The 12,782-nt window shown below is 36.9% G+C and overlaps 1 protein-coding gene across 1 annotated transcript; it reads right to left on the reverse strand.

The window, feature by feature from the left end:
* Positions 1,823-3,872, reverse strand: LOC109823568. Its single transcript, XM_020389845.1, has 3 exons — positions 2,993-3,872; positions 2,310-2,672; positions 1,823-2,205 (listed from the first exon to the last, which is right to left on the reverse strand). The coding sequence occupies exons 1-3, from the start codon at positions 3,870-3,872 to the stop codon at positions 1,823-1,825; spliced, it is 1,626 nt and encodes a 541-aa protein (XP_020245434.1).

The raw sequence follows: 12,782 nt of genomic DNA on the forward strand, positions 1-12,782 counted from the left end.
AATGGTCCCTGATCCTTCAAACAAAACATCCTGTTGCTGGAAAAGAGCCCTGTAAATCAAAGATATGCTGATATTGCCATTGACACAGCTTCCATTAATTGCATTCAATAGGTTGCCAACACTTCCCATCTTATCTCTCATCATGTTTCTAGCTTTTAGGAGTTGTATCCACACCTATGAGTCACATTCTTTAGCCTGAACCTGCTAGATATTTGTTTGCCTCAGGTAAGTGTCGTGCACCCATTTAATCCAAAGAATATCTTTTTTGAGGTGTATCATCCAAAGTAGTTTAGCTGATGTTGCTTAATTCCAGAGCTTAGCTGAGAATAATCCCAAGCCAGCATGCTTTATGTCTTGACAAACAGAGCTCCAAGATACCAAGTGGATTTTGTGACCCCAAAGGAAATTAGAACACATGCTATCAATCCTTTCTAGCACCTTAACAGGAAGGATAAAATTACTTATCCAGAAAATTTGAATGCCCAAAATGACTGAGTTTATCATTTGCAATCTCCCAGCATAAGACAAAAACCTTGTATTTTGCCAATTTTGAAACTGATCTGATATCTTGTTGATGAGAGAAGAGCAATCAAGCCATGAGAGTCTTTTTGAAATAAGTGGCATCCCCAGATATTTTATAGGCAAGGTCCCCTCTAAAAAATTAAGACAGTCACAGATCTGATTCTTCAGGCTGTCTTCAATCCCACTCATAAAAATTGAACACTTAGAGGGATTAGGATTCAATCCAGAGACCTGACTAAACTCCATTAGGCAGTCCCTCAATCTTGATATTGAATACATATCTGCTTTGCTAAACAGGAGGAGATCATCCGCAAAGATTAGATGTGATATCTTCATTCTTGAACACTTAGGATGAAATTTAAACAGTCTATCATTCTTAAGACTGTTTTGCTTGCGAGACAAGTATTCCATTCCAATAACAAACAAATATGGAGAAATGGGGTCACCTTGTCTTAGTCCTCTAGCTCCTTAAAAATAGCCATGAAGAATTCCATTTATGGATATGGAAAATTTAGGAGTAGAAATGCATTCCATAATCCAAGAAGTCATAATATATATCAGGAAATCCTAATCCTTTCAACATAGCTCTTATAAAATCTCAGTTAATGGTATCAAAAGCTTTCCTTAAATCAATATTCAAAACAGCTCTAGGGGAAGTGTGCTTTCTACCATAGTGTTTGACTATTTCATGAGCTAGAAGAATGTTGCTAGATATTAGTCTACCTTTAAGAAAAGCACTATGAGCATCACTGATTAAGAATCCCATTATCTTTTGAATTCTGGAAGCTAAGATTTTAGTGATGATTTTGTAAATGCAATTGCAGCATGATATTGGCCTGTAGTCTGCAGCATACTGAGGATTAAGGATTTTTGGAATCAATGTGATGGAGGTGGAGTTAAAAGTACCAAGCAGCTTCCCAGAGCTAAAAAATTCCTCCACTGCTGCATAAAGTTCTTCTTTTATAACATTCCAAGATGCCTTGAAGAAGAGAGCATTATAACCATCTGGACCAGGGCTTTTATCATTTGACATAGAAAAAACTGCTTGTTTTATTTCCTCTCTAGTTACTGGAAGACTGAGCATGTGTCTCTGTTCAGGGGAGAGAATAGGCCCATTTGCTATCACTTCAGGATCAGGAGTTGCAGTAGGAACATAAGTGCCCAAGTTCTTTTTATAGTAATCAATAATTTCTATAATGATTTCAGATCTGTCAGTAATTCTAATCCCATTGTTAGTGTATAGGGTCAGAATTCTGTTAAGGTGCCTTTTCTTTTTCATGATAGAATGAAAAAACCTTGATCACTTATCCCCTTGCAAGCTCCAGTTTATGTTAGCTTTCTGTTTGTAGTAAGAAGATTCACAATCAATCAATCTGTCATATTTTTTGATGCATTCTTTTTCCCTTGCAATCAAATCTGAGTTGAAAAGATCATCATTTAATTGCCTTTGAATATCAGCTAAATCATCCTTAGCTCTACATACTTGTTCACTTATATTCATGAAGTGATTTTTATTTAGCTCTTTAAGGGCATGTTTAAGCCTTTTGAACTTAGTATGAAACCTGAACATATAGTAGCCTTCACTGCTTTGATGCCATATAGAATTTACTGTTGAGATAAAGTCTGGATGCTTAACCCACATACTGAAGAACTTGAATGGCCTTTTACCCTCAAAATTATCATCTTCAATGGTTAATAATGTCGGAGAATGGTCTGAGCATTTTGGCATGAGATATTCCACTTGACTTGAGGTGTATAAGTGAATCCAACTCTCATTAACCAAGCACCTATCCAGTCAGACCAGATTCTGTGTTCAGCCTCTTGTTTGTTACACCAAGTATAGTAACAGCCAGTAGATCTTAAATGCAACAGCTGACTAGTGTTAATGAAGCTTTGAAAATCCTTAATGTCAGCTTTTGTAACTGGCAATCCTCTAATTTTCTCTTCATAACTTGTAATAGCATTGAAATCACCCCCAATAATCCATGGACTATTAACATTTTGTTTTAAAGTAAGTAAATCCCTCCAAAGATTTTTCCTGCTAGCCATTTGGTTTAAAGCATATACAATAGTGCATAAACTGGTAAACCTTCCATCTCTGGATTCAATAGTGCATGTAATGCATTGCACTGATAAAATAACATTTTGGACTGCCAAGATATCACTATCCCAGAGAATCCAAATTCTACCATTTCTAGCTTCTTGCACATTAGAGACCCACTTCTAGCTTTTAGTAATTTTCATTGCTAGCCTTTGCATCTTATTTTCAAAGAGCTTTGTTTCCAATAGAGCTAATAAAGAGAGATTATACTCTTGAATAAAATGCTTGACTATTGAATGTTTAGAGGATTTATTAAATCCTCTAATGTTCCAAATAGCAAGTTGCATTAAAGAGATTTTCCACCTCTGTCTGCACAGGATGGATAAGAAATTTGTTGCTCTAGGATAGAGAAATGAGATGGCAAAATACCTGAAGCAACTAATTCAGTTATATTAGCTCTCCTTGCTATGCTGTTTCTATTCACACTTGTGAACCCTGATGCATTAACAGTTGGACTGATCAGTTGGAAATGAGCATTACCAGGTGTTTTTGGAGTTGAGTTTTGCTGATACAGGGTATGTTCATTTGCTTGCATATATTGAATTGAGCTGGGGATGGTTACCCTTTCACTTAAACCAAAATTGCTCTCCAAGTTTCTCCTTGTCTGTGTAAAATCATCTTGTGCACGTTTTTCATTCTGTGCATGTTTCTCAACAGATTGGGCTTCCTGATTAGATGAACTAATAACATGGTCCTTGGAACCAGAAAAAGAAGTTATTGCATTCTCATGCTGAAAAATCTCCTTTTCAAGTCCAGAATTAGATACATGCTGAACATTTCCATTTGTAACATTTCCAGACTGCCTGTTGATAGGAACCCACACCTTCTTTGTTTTATTTCTTCTGCACTGTTCAGTATCATGACCAATCATATTGCATGTAGAACACCACTTAGGTTTGAATTCATACAAAACTTGTTGCATATAGCTTTTTCCATCAGGCCCTTCAATTTTCAGAAAATCAGGCAAAGGCTCTTTAAAAGGAAGTTTCACCTCTATTAAGACTCTAGCATAACTCAATCTCTGTCTAGTGGCCGTGAGCTTATCAGTTGTGAGAGGTTTCCCAATGAGGCTAGCAATTGTACTAATACCAGTTGAGCTCCAAAGATTAAGTCTCAATCTTGGAAATTGGACCCACATTGGATAGAAATAATCCTGAAACTTTTCTATGTCTGTATCAATACTCCATGGCTTCAACATTAAAGGTCTTGATCCAAAAAACCAAGGTCCTACCTCAAGAACATCATTCATTTGCTTTTGAGTTTGAAAATCAAATAGGAATAACCCTTGTTTGATAAGAGAGATCTTAGGTATAGAGATTTTACCCCACAGTTTGTTAACATAGGATTCCATTGACTTAAATTTGACATTCAATCCTATAACATGCCCAATTAAGGCATTTCTCCATAATTATTCACCTTGCTTTCATTCATCAGCAGTAAAAGAGGCTGTATTGGTAAGAGAAGATGGCATGAAGCTTAGAGATAATCCATTACCAGATTTCCTATTATCAGAAAAGAGGCTAACAAAAGTTTTACTGGATCCAGTTCCAATTTTCTCCTGGAATACATCATTAACCTTTTCCTTTACAGGTTCATCCTCATTTTCCAGGAATACATCATTAACCTTTTTCTTTACTGGTTCATCCTCTTTTTCTTCCAGATTCAAAAACACAGATTCAGGTTGATGATCCTTAGTAGGAACATTTTCCTCATTTGTATCAACAGATCTGGCTTCTACAGTGTTTCTCACATCAGAAATTAATGTAACAGTATCAGTATCAGCTATCAAATTTGAAACCTCTGAACCTGAATCAAGAGCTCTTGACTTTGAAGAAGAACTTTGAAACAGAGGAAAATCTAAAGAAGTTACCTCAAATTCAACCTCTTCAGCCTAGGAAACCCTAGGAGATCTATTTGCACCATTACCAGAGATTTGAGAATTATTAAGATGACGAACTTGAACTCCATTAATCTGAGTATCTATTTGCACCATTACCAGAGATTTGAGAATTATTAAGATGACGAACTTGAACTCCATTAATCTGAGCTGAATGCAGAGATTGTTGCGGATTGATCAGAATTATTAAGATGACGAACTTGAACTCCATTAATCTGAGCTGAATGCAGAGATTGTTGCGGATTGATCTTGAAATCAAAAGATTTAAGTATTTCCTCCATTGATTTCTTTATCTTCTCTCCTTTTGGACCAGTCGAACCCATAAAACTGGATCCATCATCATCTCCATCCAAACTTGTGTCGAATTGATCCTCAGAGTGCAGCGAATTAAAGCTAGAGGATCTCAATCCAATATTAAGAATCTTCCTTCCACTCCTCTTCTTCTTCTTGGCCATAGAAATCTAAGCAGGGGCGCAGGTTAGCTTCAAGAATTGCATGCTAACATGCACTGTCAGACCCGCTCCTTTTTCCTCTGTATTTCATGCAATGTTAACTATTAAAAAAATAAACTTATTAGAAGGGGAACTATGATAAAGTGGTGGAAAGGCTCAAACTCACATTGAAGAAACGAAAGAGGGTTCGGATTAGAAAGTACCCAAATTGAAAAGAATCTGAGGTATAAAGCATGACTTATCACACAATGATTTCCACAAAGACCTGGAGATGATAATGAGAGACATATTCTCCGATGGTGGATGTCATTACATTTCGATATCATATTAGTCTAACAATAAATGAATGACTTGATGTGCATCTACTGGATGTAGTTATAGCCTATTTATATGGCTCTCTTGATAACATTACCCATATGAAAATCTCTGAAGGATTTAGGATGCAAGAAGCATGAAATTCAAATTTTCGAGAAAATTATTCAATCAAAGTACAAAGATCTTTATACGGATTAAAGCAATGGATGTATGTAGTATAGCCATCTTAGCGAATATTTGCTGAAAGAAGGTTATAGGAATGATATAATCTGCCCACGTGTTTTATAAAGAAACAGGGGTCTAATTTTGTATAATTGCAGTATATACTGATGATTTGAATATTATTGGAACTCCTAAAGAACTTCCAAAGGCAATAGAATGTTTAAAGAAAGAAATTGAGATGAAAGACATTGGAAAAATAAAGTTGTCTCGGCTAGCGGATCGAGCATTTAGTAAATGAAATTCTTATTCATCAATCAAATTATACAAAAGGGATCCTGAAGCGATTTTATATGGGCAAAGCACATCCATTGAGTACCCCAATGGTTGTCTGGTCACTTGATCTGAATAAGGACCCTTTCCGACCTTGAGAGGATAGCGAAGAACTTCTTCGTCTAGAAGTACCATATCTTAGTGCAATAAGTACATATCTTGCTTACAATACACTGCCATACATACATTCTCTGTAAATTTGTTAGCAAAGTATAGTTCCTATCCAACTCAAAGACATTGGAACGAAGTTAAGCACGTATTTTGATATCTTCGAGGAACAATTGAAATGTGATTGTTTTATTCAAAAGAATCTAGAGCACAACTAATTGGTTATGGAGATGTAGGGTATTTACCTAATCCACATAGAGCTCGATCACAAATAAGATATATATTCACGTATGTGTTGAGCGCTGCGGAAGCCAAACAACCAAACCAACATACTACGAGAAATCAAATCAAACGAACGTCGAGAGAAGGCCAAACGAACCAAATCAATACCACAAACAACCAATTTTAACGTGGTTCGACAAGTTACCTACGTCCACAGGGCAAGAATGTGATAGGGTGTTTCACTGATAGAAAAGAAGAGTACAAACTGAGATTACAAATCACTCAAACTCACCAATTAATCTCACCAACAAATCTCTAATTTTCTCCAAATAAAACCCTAACCAATAGCTTAGAAAATGCCTCTTTTCTATGCTCCAAATATCCGCAATTTTCTTCTCAATTCTCTCTTTCAATTGTTCCATATATATAGAAATCCTAAAATCATAAACATATTAGGAATTCTAAAACAAAAAACAAAATCCATATATATAGAAATCCTAAAATCATAAACATATTAGGAATTCTAAAACAAAAAACAAAACAGATTAGGAATCCTAATAACCTGTTACCAAAACAGATTTGGAATTATGTTACCAAAACATATTAGGAATCCTAATAACCTGTTACCAAAATAAATTAGGAAACATATTAGGAACCTGCTATCCAACAATTCTCTATCTCGGTAAAGTTTTCTCAAAACTGAGCCGACACCAATACCAACCAAACGTCTCACTTGTTGCGTCCAGTACGAAGTGGAACAAATCCATGACAACGGACCCAATCCACAATAAGTCGAGAACCCAAATGAGAATGCGAATAAACTCTAAATATCGGTATCAACTTATCAAACCGGCTGCATCATAAATGACTGCCTACGTATCCTCTTGCCCAAGGAATCAAGCATTCACGTAGTTCACCCAAACGGTCTCCAGAGACCCTCAATCAAATAAAAAAGTTTGTAATTCTTCACCAATATCACCAACGGATCTGTAACTGATAGCGCTCTTAATGGCCCCAAACTAAAACAAATCAAACACCTCCACCTGAGGTGAACCAATGGCCGTATCCAAAACATGTCCACCAGCTGTACTCGAATCCAAAACCAACTCATCATCTGCATCCAAATCCAAATGATCTCCAAACTATGTCACCTCAGCTAGAATTCCAAACGATGTAGTATGATCTGAAGTATGTGGAGTAATCTCCACCCAATGTGAAGTAGCATCACCTTCCACCCACTGTGATATCCCAATGATCTGATCAGCACTCTCCACCTACCGAGAGTCAAATGTGACATACCTGTTCAGAACAAAATCAGAAGCTACTAACTAATAATCAAACGAACATCTGAACCTTAAACGTGCAATTGGATCAAATCTCACATCCTCGATGTGACTAAATATTGGGCAACCAAATATCTGATGCAACCTAAAATCTAAAGCAGCTCCACCAGATCCAAAATCTCCACACGTAGCAATCGACAACCTATGACCAAGATGACCCAAATATGTCAAAGCTCCAAAATCAAAACCAATGCTCGACAACCAACACTGATACCCCTCTAGTAAGGAACAACCCATCAAAACTGTCATCTCATCTTGTCGCCCTAATGTCTCCACATCAATGAAGTGTCTCAAACTGCCATGAGCTCTGCACAAATGCAAGAAAGAATCCCTACCAAAGCTAGAACGACGGGTTACCTTTCTACCAATACACTTCTTCCAATTGTTGTTGACTTCTAGGACTTCACACCAACGGGACCTGGTTGTAACCCACCAATACCTAGAATAATCCCTAACTATGGAAACCAAATCCCGATTACCTCTCAATGATGCCTTCTTGGAAGGCCCCTAAATGCCTGACTGAACACCACCTAAATGACCCTTCAATCGATGGATAGAAGTGCCAAACTCCACCTCGGTCTTCTTGCTTATACCAATGTGCTCAAAGAACTTCAATCTGTAGGTCAAAGCACTCCTCAACAAACCATGTACGGCATAACCAATCAAATAACCAAGCCTCAACAAATGCCACAGTCTAGCCAAATCCAAAAAAGTCGTCAGCTCTCTATCAAACACCGTGCTCCCAATCAAATAATACAAATTATTCCTCCTAACATCTTTCATCACAATCATGGACCCCAATATGACCTTCAAACATGAATCGACCAAGGTCACCCTATAGCCTGTTACCTCCAAAACTCCAAGTGAAATGATGTTCTTCTTCAACTGGGGAACGAACCTCACTCCAACCAACTCCCGAATCACTCCGTCACTCATTCTAATCCGAACGGTACCGATACCACCAATAGGACATTCATGATCATTACCCATGAGCACGACCTCCCCTCTTTCTAACTCCTGAAAGCTGGAGAATCAATCCATCCTAGGGCAAATATGGTAATAAGCACTTGAATCCAACATCAACTTTGTAGAGTCGGCAACACAAACTGACGGTAGTGCAGACAATGAGTAGCGGGAAGAATCTGAATCTGAATTATTACCACTAGCATTGACAACATTCACCTCTGAAGCTTGAATAGCTTTCCCCTTATTCTTCCCGACTCGATCAACCAACTTTGGGCATTCGGTTTTCTAATGTCCATCCTCTTTACAAAAGACACATTGATTCCTATAAACTCCAAGATGTGCCCCTCTAGGCTGCGACCTCCTACTACAGTTTTGACTCTTTGCTCTTGTGACCAATGCCCCCGCTACCGGCTCAACTGAAGTCTCCTTATCCTTCTTTCAAAGCTGAAAATTCACAAGTGCAACGGTGACCTCACTATAAGAAAGAGATGTCTTCCCATTAATAAGAGTAAGAATGAAGGTCTCATATTCCTCGTCAGACAAGGAACTCAATAACAACAACGCCTTATACTCATCTTCAATCATCACATCTATATTCGCCAAATCCGTAAGAAGCTTCGTGTAGTGGTTCATGTGATCACCAATGGAGGATTCCCTTCTTTAATTGGAAGCGATAAAGCCTCCTCTTCAAATACAAGCGGTTCTCTACACTCTTGGTCAAATACTTGCTCTCTAGGATCTCCCAAATCTTCTTAGCCAAAGTCTCATTGATCACATCATATTTTAAATTTTGAGTCAAACAATATCTAATCACACCACACGTCGTTCTATTCATCTTTTTCCAAACCTTCTCCTTAATGTCGTCCAGTTTCCCGTCCAACTCTAAAGTATCTTCTAAATTTTACGATTGAGCGCATCCAAGACTTCACATCTCCAAAGACTAAAATTTTTTGTGCCATTAAACTTCTCCACATCTATCTTCATAGAGTGGATATTCAAACTTTGGATGGTCTTCACGCCAGAAGTACCCTCCACAACTCCTTCTTTCCCGACCATCTTTCTCAAAGCACCAAAACAAATACGGAACAAATAAAGAATAGATTCAAACTAAAAAAGATAGAGTCTTTACCAAAAAGATCCCACCTTTATCACCAAATGAAACCCTAGGAGAGCCTCCAAAACGACCTACTCCTCCAAATAGCTCAAGCGTAACCCGAGCTCTGATACCACTTGTTGAGCGTTACGGAAGCCAAATAACCAAACCAACATGCTACGAGAAATAAAATCAAATGAATGTCGAGAGAAGGTCAAACAAACCAAATCAATACCATAAACACAAACAACCAATTTTAACGTGGTTCGGCAAGTTACCTATGTCCACGGGGCAAGAAGGGGATATGGTGTTTCACTGATAGAGAAGAAGAGTGCGAACTGAGATTACAAATCACTCAAACTTACCAATTAATCTCACCAACAAATCTCTAATTCTCTCCAAACAAAACCCTAACCAATAGCTCAGAAAATACCTCTTTTCTGTGCTCCAAATATCCCTATTTTTCTTCTCAATTCTCTCTTCCAATTGTTCTATATATATAAATCCTAAAATCATAAACATATTGGGAATTCTAAAATAAAAAACAAAACAGATTAGGAACCCTAATAACATGTTACCAAAACAGATTTGAAATCATGTTACCAAAACATATTAGGAATCCCAATAACCTGTTACCAAAACAAATTAGGAAACATATTAGGAACATGTTATCCAACAATATGATGATACAACTATATTATGACGATCTAAGAAATAGAATATTGCTGCTACTTCTTCAAATCATGCAGCATTAATAGCAATTCACGAGACGAGTCGAGAATATCTTTGGCTAGGATCAATGACTCAACACATCCAAGGGAAATGTGATTTGTCCTTCAAGGAAGAAGCTCCAACAACACTATATGAAAATAATGATGCATGCATAGCACAGCTAAAAGGAGGATTGATAAAAGGAGATAGGAAAACATATTTCACTAAAGTTCTTTTTAATGCATGATCTTCAAAAGAACAGCGATATTTAGGGGTGGAAACAAATCGAATTTGAACGAATAGTGTTTTGTTCAAATTCGGCTCAAATAGCGCTATTCTTATTCGTGTTAAAATTCGACTCGAATAATATTTAGAATTTGAATTTGCTTCGTTTAGTTGTGTACGTGTTCGGTAACTTTTCGCGAACATTCGATTAGCAACTAATTCAAGTCAAAATCAAGAAAAATAAAAAATTTTAATATTTATCTTCCAATTTGATGAATGGGTGGTAGGTTGGAAAGGTCTCTTCAATAGATTTTCAACGCATCTTAAATCACCTCTTTCTGAGTTTGGATGTGAAAGTTACAGCCAAAACAATGAAGACATGCACACACAGATTTTTCCTGATAAGCTGACTTACACCAAGTCGACTTACGGACTATTTCCAATTTTCTTTTGGGTTTTCGGGTCGTATCCGTATTGTTTCGATCCCAAGATTATATATACTCATTTAAACCTTATTTTACTGCACTTTTTGTGAGAATACAGCAGCCACCCCTCCTTTAAAACCCTAGTTCAAGTTTTTGAGTTTTTGAAAGAGTTTGGTGAAGGATTCGCTGAGAGGAAGGTGAGATCTGTGTTTGTACCAAATGAAGAGGTCTTGCACACGTGTGGGAAGGATCAACAGCAATGTGAGATAAGATTATCTTCATCCAAACCCATCGTCATAGTTAAATAACTAGTTTAGATGTTTAATATGACGTTGAATGCGTGTTTTCATTCTTTATTCTTAACTTGTGGTGTTAAAAGCCAGATTTTTGATATTAAATCTTAAACCAATGCTAGATCAGTAATCTTTTCTTGCTGTTTATGATAGAATAATGATCATGATCTTTAGGGTTTCAATTATTTTCATTTTAAATCTTTTAAACATGCGTAACTTATGTAATAACCGTAGTTTGATGTTTAATTATCTTTTCATGCTAATTAATCATGCTTAAACCCTAGGTTTGTGATACCTAAATAACTTAGACATATTTAAATGAATTTTATATCTCTGTTCATACTTATAAATGATCATGTTATGGCAATCATGTGATATTTCATGTCTTTATTGGAAATATTGTATAATCATGTTACTAACCCTAATTAGTTTTAATCCAAATGCTAAATCGTTTAAGCTGATCTCTGTTAATTAGTTGTACATGTTTATAACCTGGTTCCTATGTTCCATGTTGAATAGAATGAGTTTTGTTTGAGAAATATCGTAGAAAACATCGAAACATCAACCTGGAAGTCGACTTGCCACAAGTCCACTTATGCCAGGCATAAGTCGACTTACGGGCGTTTTTCAGATTTCATGAGTTTTCTTTTTGTACTGTTTTGAGACACGTTCATGGGGTTCGAACCGCACTTTTGTACACGTACATTCACGCATACACCAGTACAGTGTCGTTGCACACACATGAGTAACACAAAGGGGGTTTTGACAAGAGTTGGGTTGTTTATAATAGGTAGTGATTGTTCATACACTCATTGGATATCGTTAATGAGCACAACTCAGTACTATATGGGATAATATATCGATATACCAAATATACACAGTTTATGCATAAGATGGATATCGTTGATGAGCCCAGTTCAGTGCTACATGAGATAGTGCGTCGATATTTCATATGTACCGGCCATTGAGTCGAGTTTGGATGCTTTGTATAGCAGTCCGTCCGCACAAGTGTGCGATGAGACTAGTATGCCGTCTATTTATGGTGATTGTAAGTCGTCTATTTGGATACCTATGTGGTAGGTCTTCCCGCACTCAGGCTACATGCTGAGATCGCGATGAGACTAATGAGCCATGTACACAGTTCAGGATACCTACAGGGTAGTCTGTGACTTTAAGACTGTTGATTTATAGCCTAAGTTTTAGGCGGATGTCAGTTATGAGTTCAACTCATCTTTGAGATATATGACCGAGATACTTTGCTCTTAAAATTATACGGGATTGTATGTTAGTATTTATTTTATCTCCCTAGTGATTGTGGAAGGTATTATAAATACGATGTAATAATGTATTTATATTTCTTTACTGTTTTCTTTACTTGTTAGTTGGGATCAATGATTAGCGATTCATAATTTGAGACATATGGTATATACATGAGGGTTTCCTTGTTTGGATTATTTCGCTTGACGTACTACGTCTCGTGTTGTAGATTTCTAAATATTAATTCTATTAGATACGGGGAAAATAATATAGGTAGATTATGCTTAATAGATAGAGCATTCACTTCATCTAGCAGTCCTTCCCCTAGGGACGACTGGAGGTAATCTTGCTTTAGCGCTC

This window comes from Asparagus officinalis, chromosome 9 (assembly GCF_001876935.1).
Source record: "Asparagus officinalis chromosome 9, Aspof.V1, whole genome shotgun sequence".
Lineage (NCBI taxonomy): Eukaryota > Viridiplantae > Streptophyta > Magnoliopsida > Asparagales > Asparagaceae > Asparagus > Asparagus officinalis.

What these genes read in the sequence shown, in the direction of transcription:
- LOC109823568 (XM_020389845.1), bottom strand. Translation starts at nt 3,872, where the DNA reads ATGAATGATGTTCTTGAGGTAGGACCTTGGTTTTTTGGATCAAGACCT. An exon ending in AACTGAATTAGTTGCTTCAG is followed by an intron (nt 2,673 to 2,992) that starts GTATTTTGCCAT and finishes ATATCTTGGCAG; the next exon opens with TCCAAAATGTTATTTTATCA. An exon ending in AATCTGGTCTGACTGGATAG is followed by an intron (nt 2,206 to 2,309) that starts GTGCTTGGTTAA and finishes TAACCATTGAAG; the next exon opens with ATGATAATTTTGAGGGTAAA.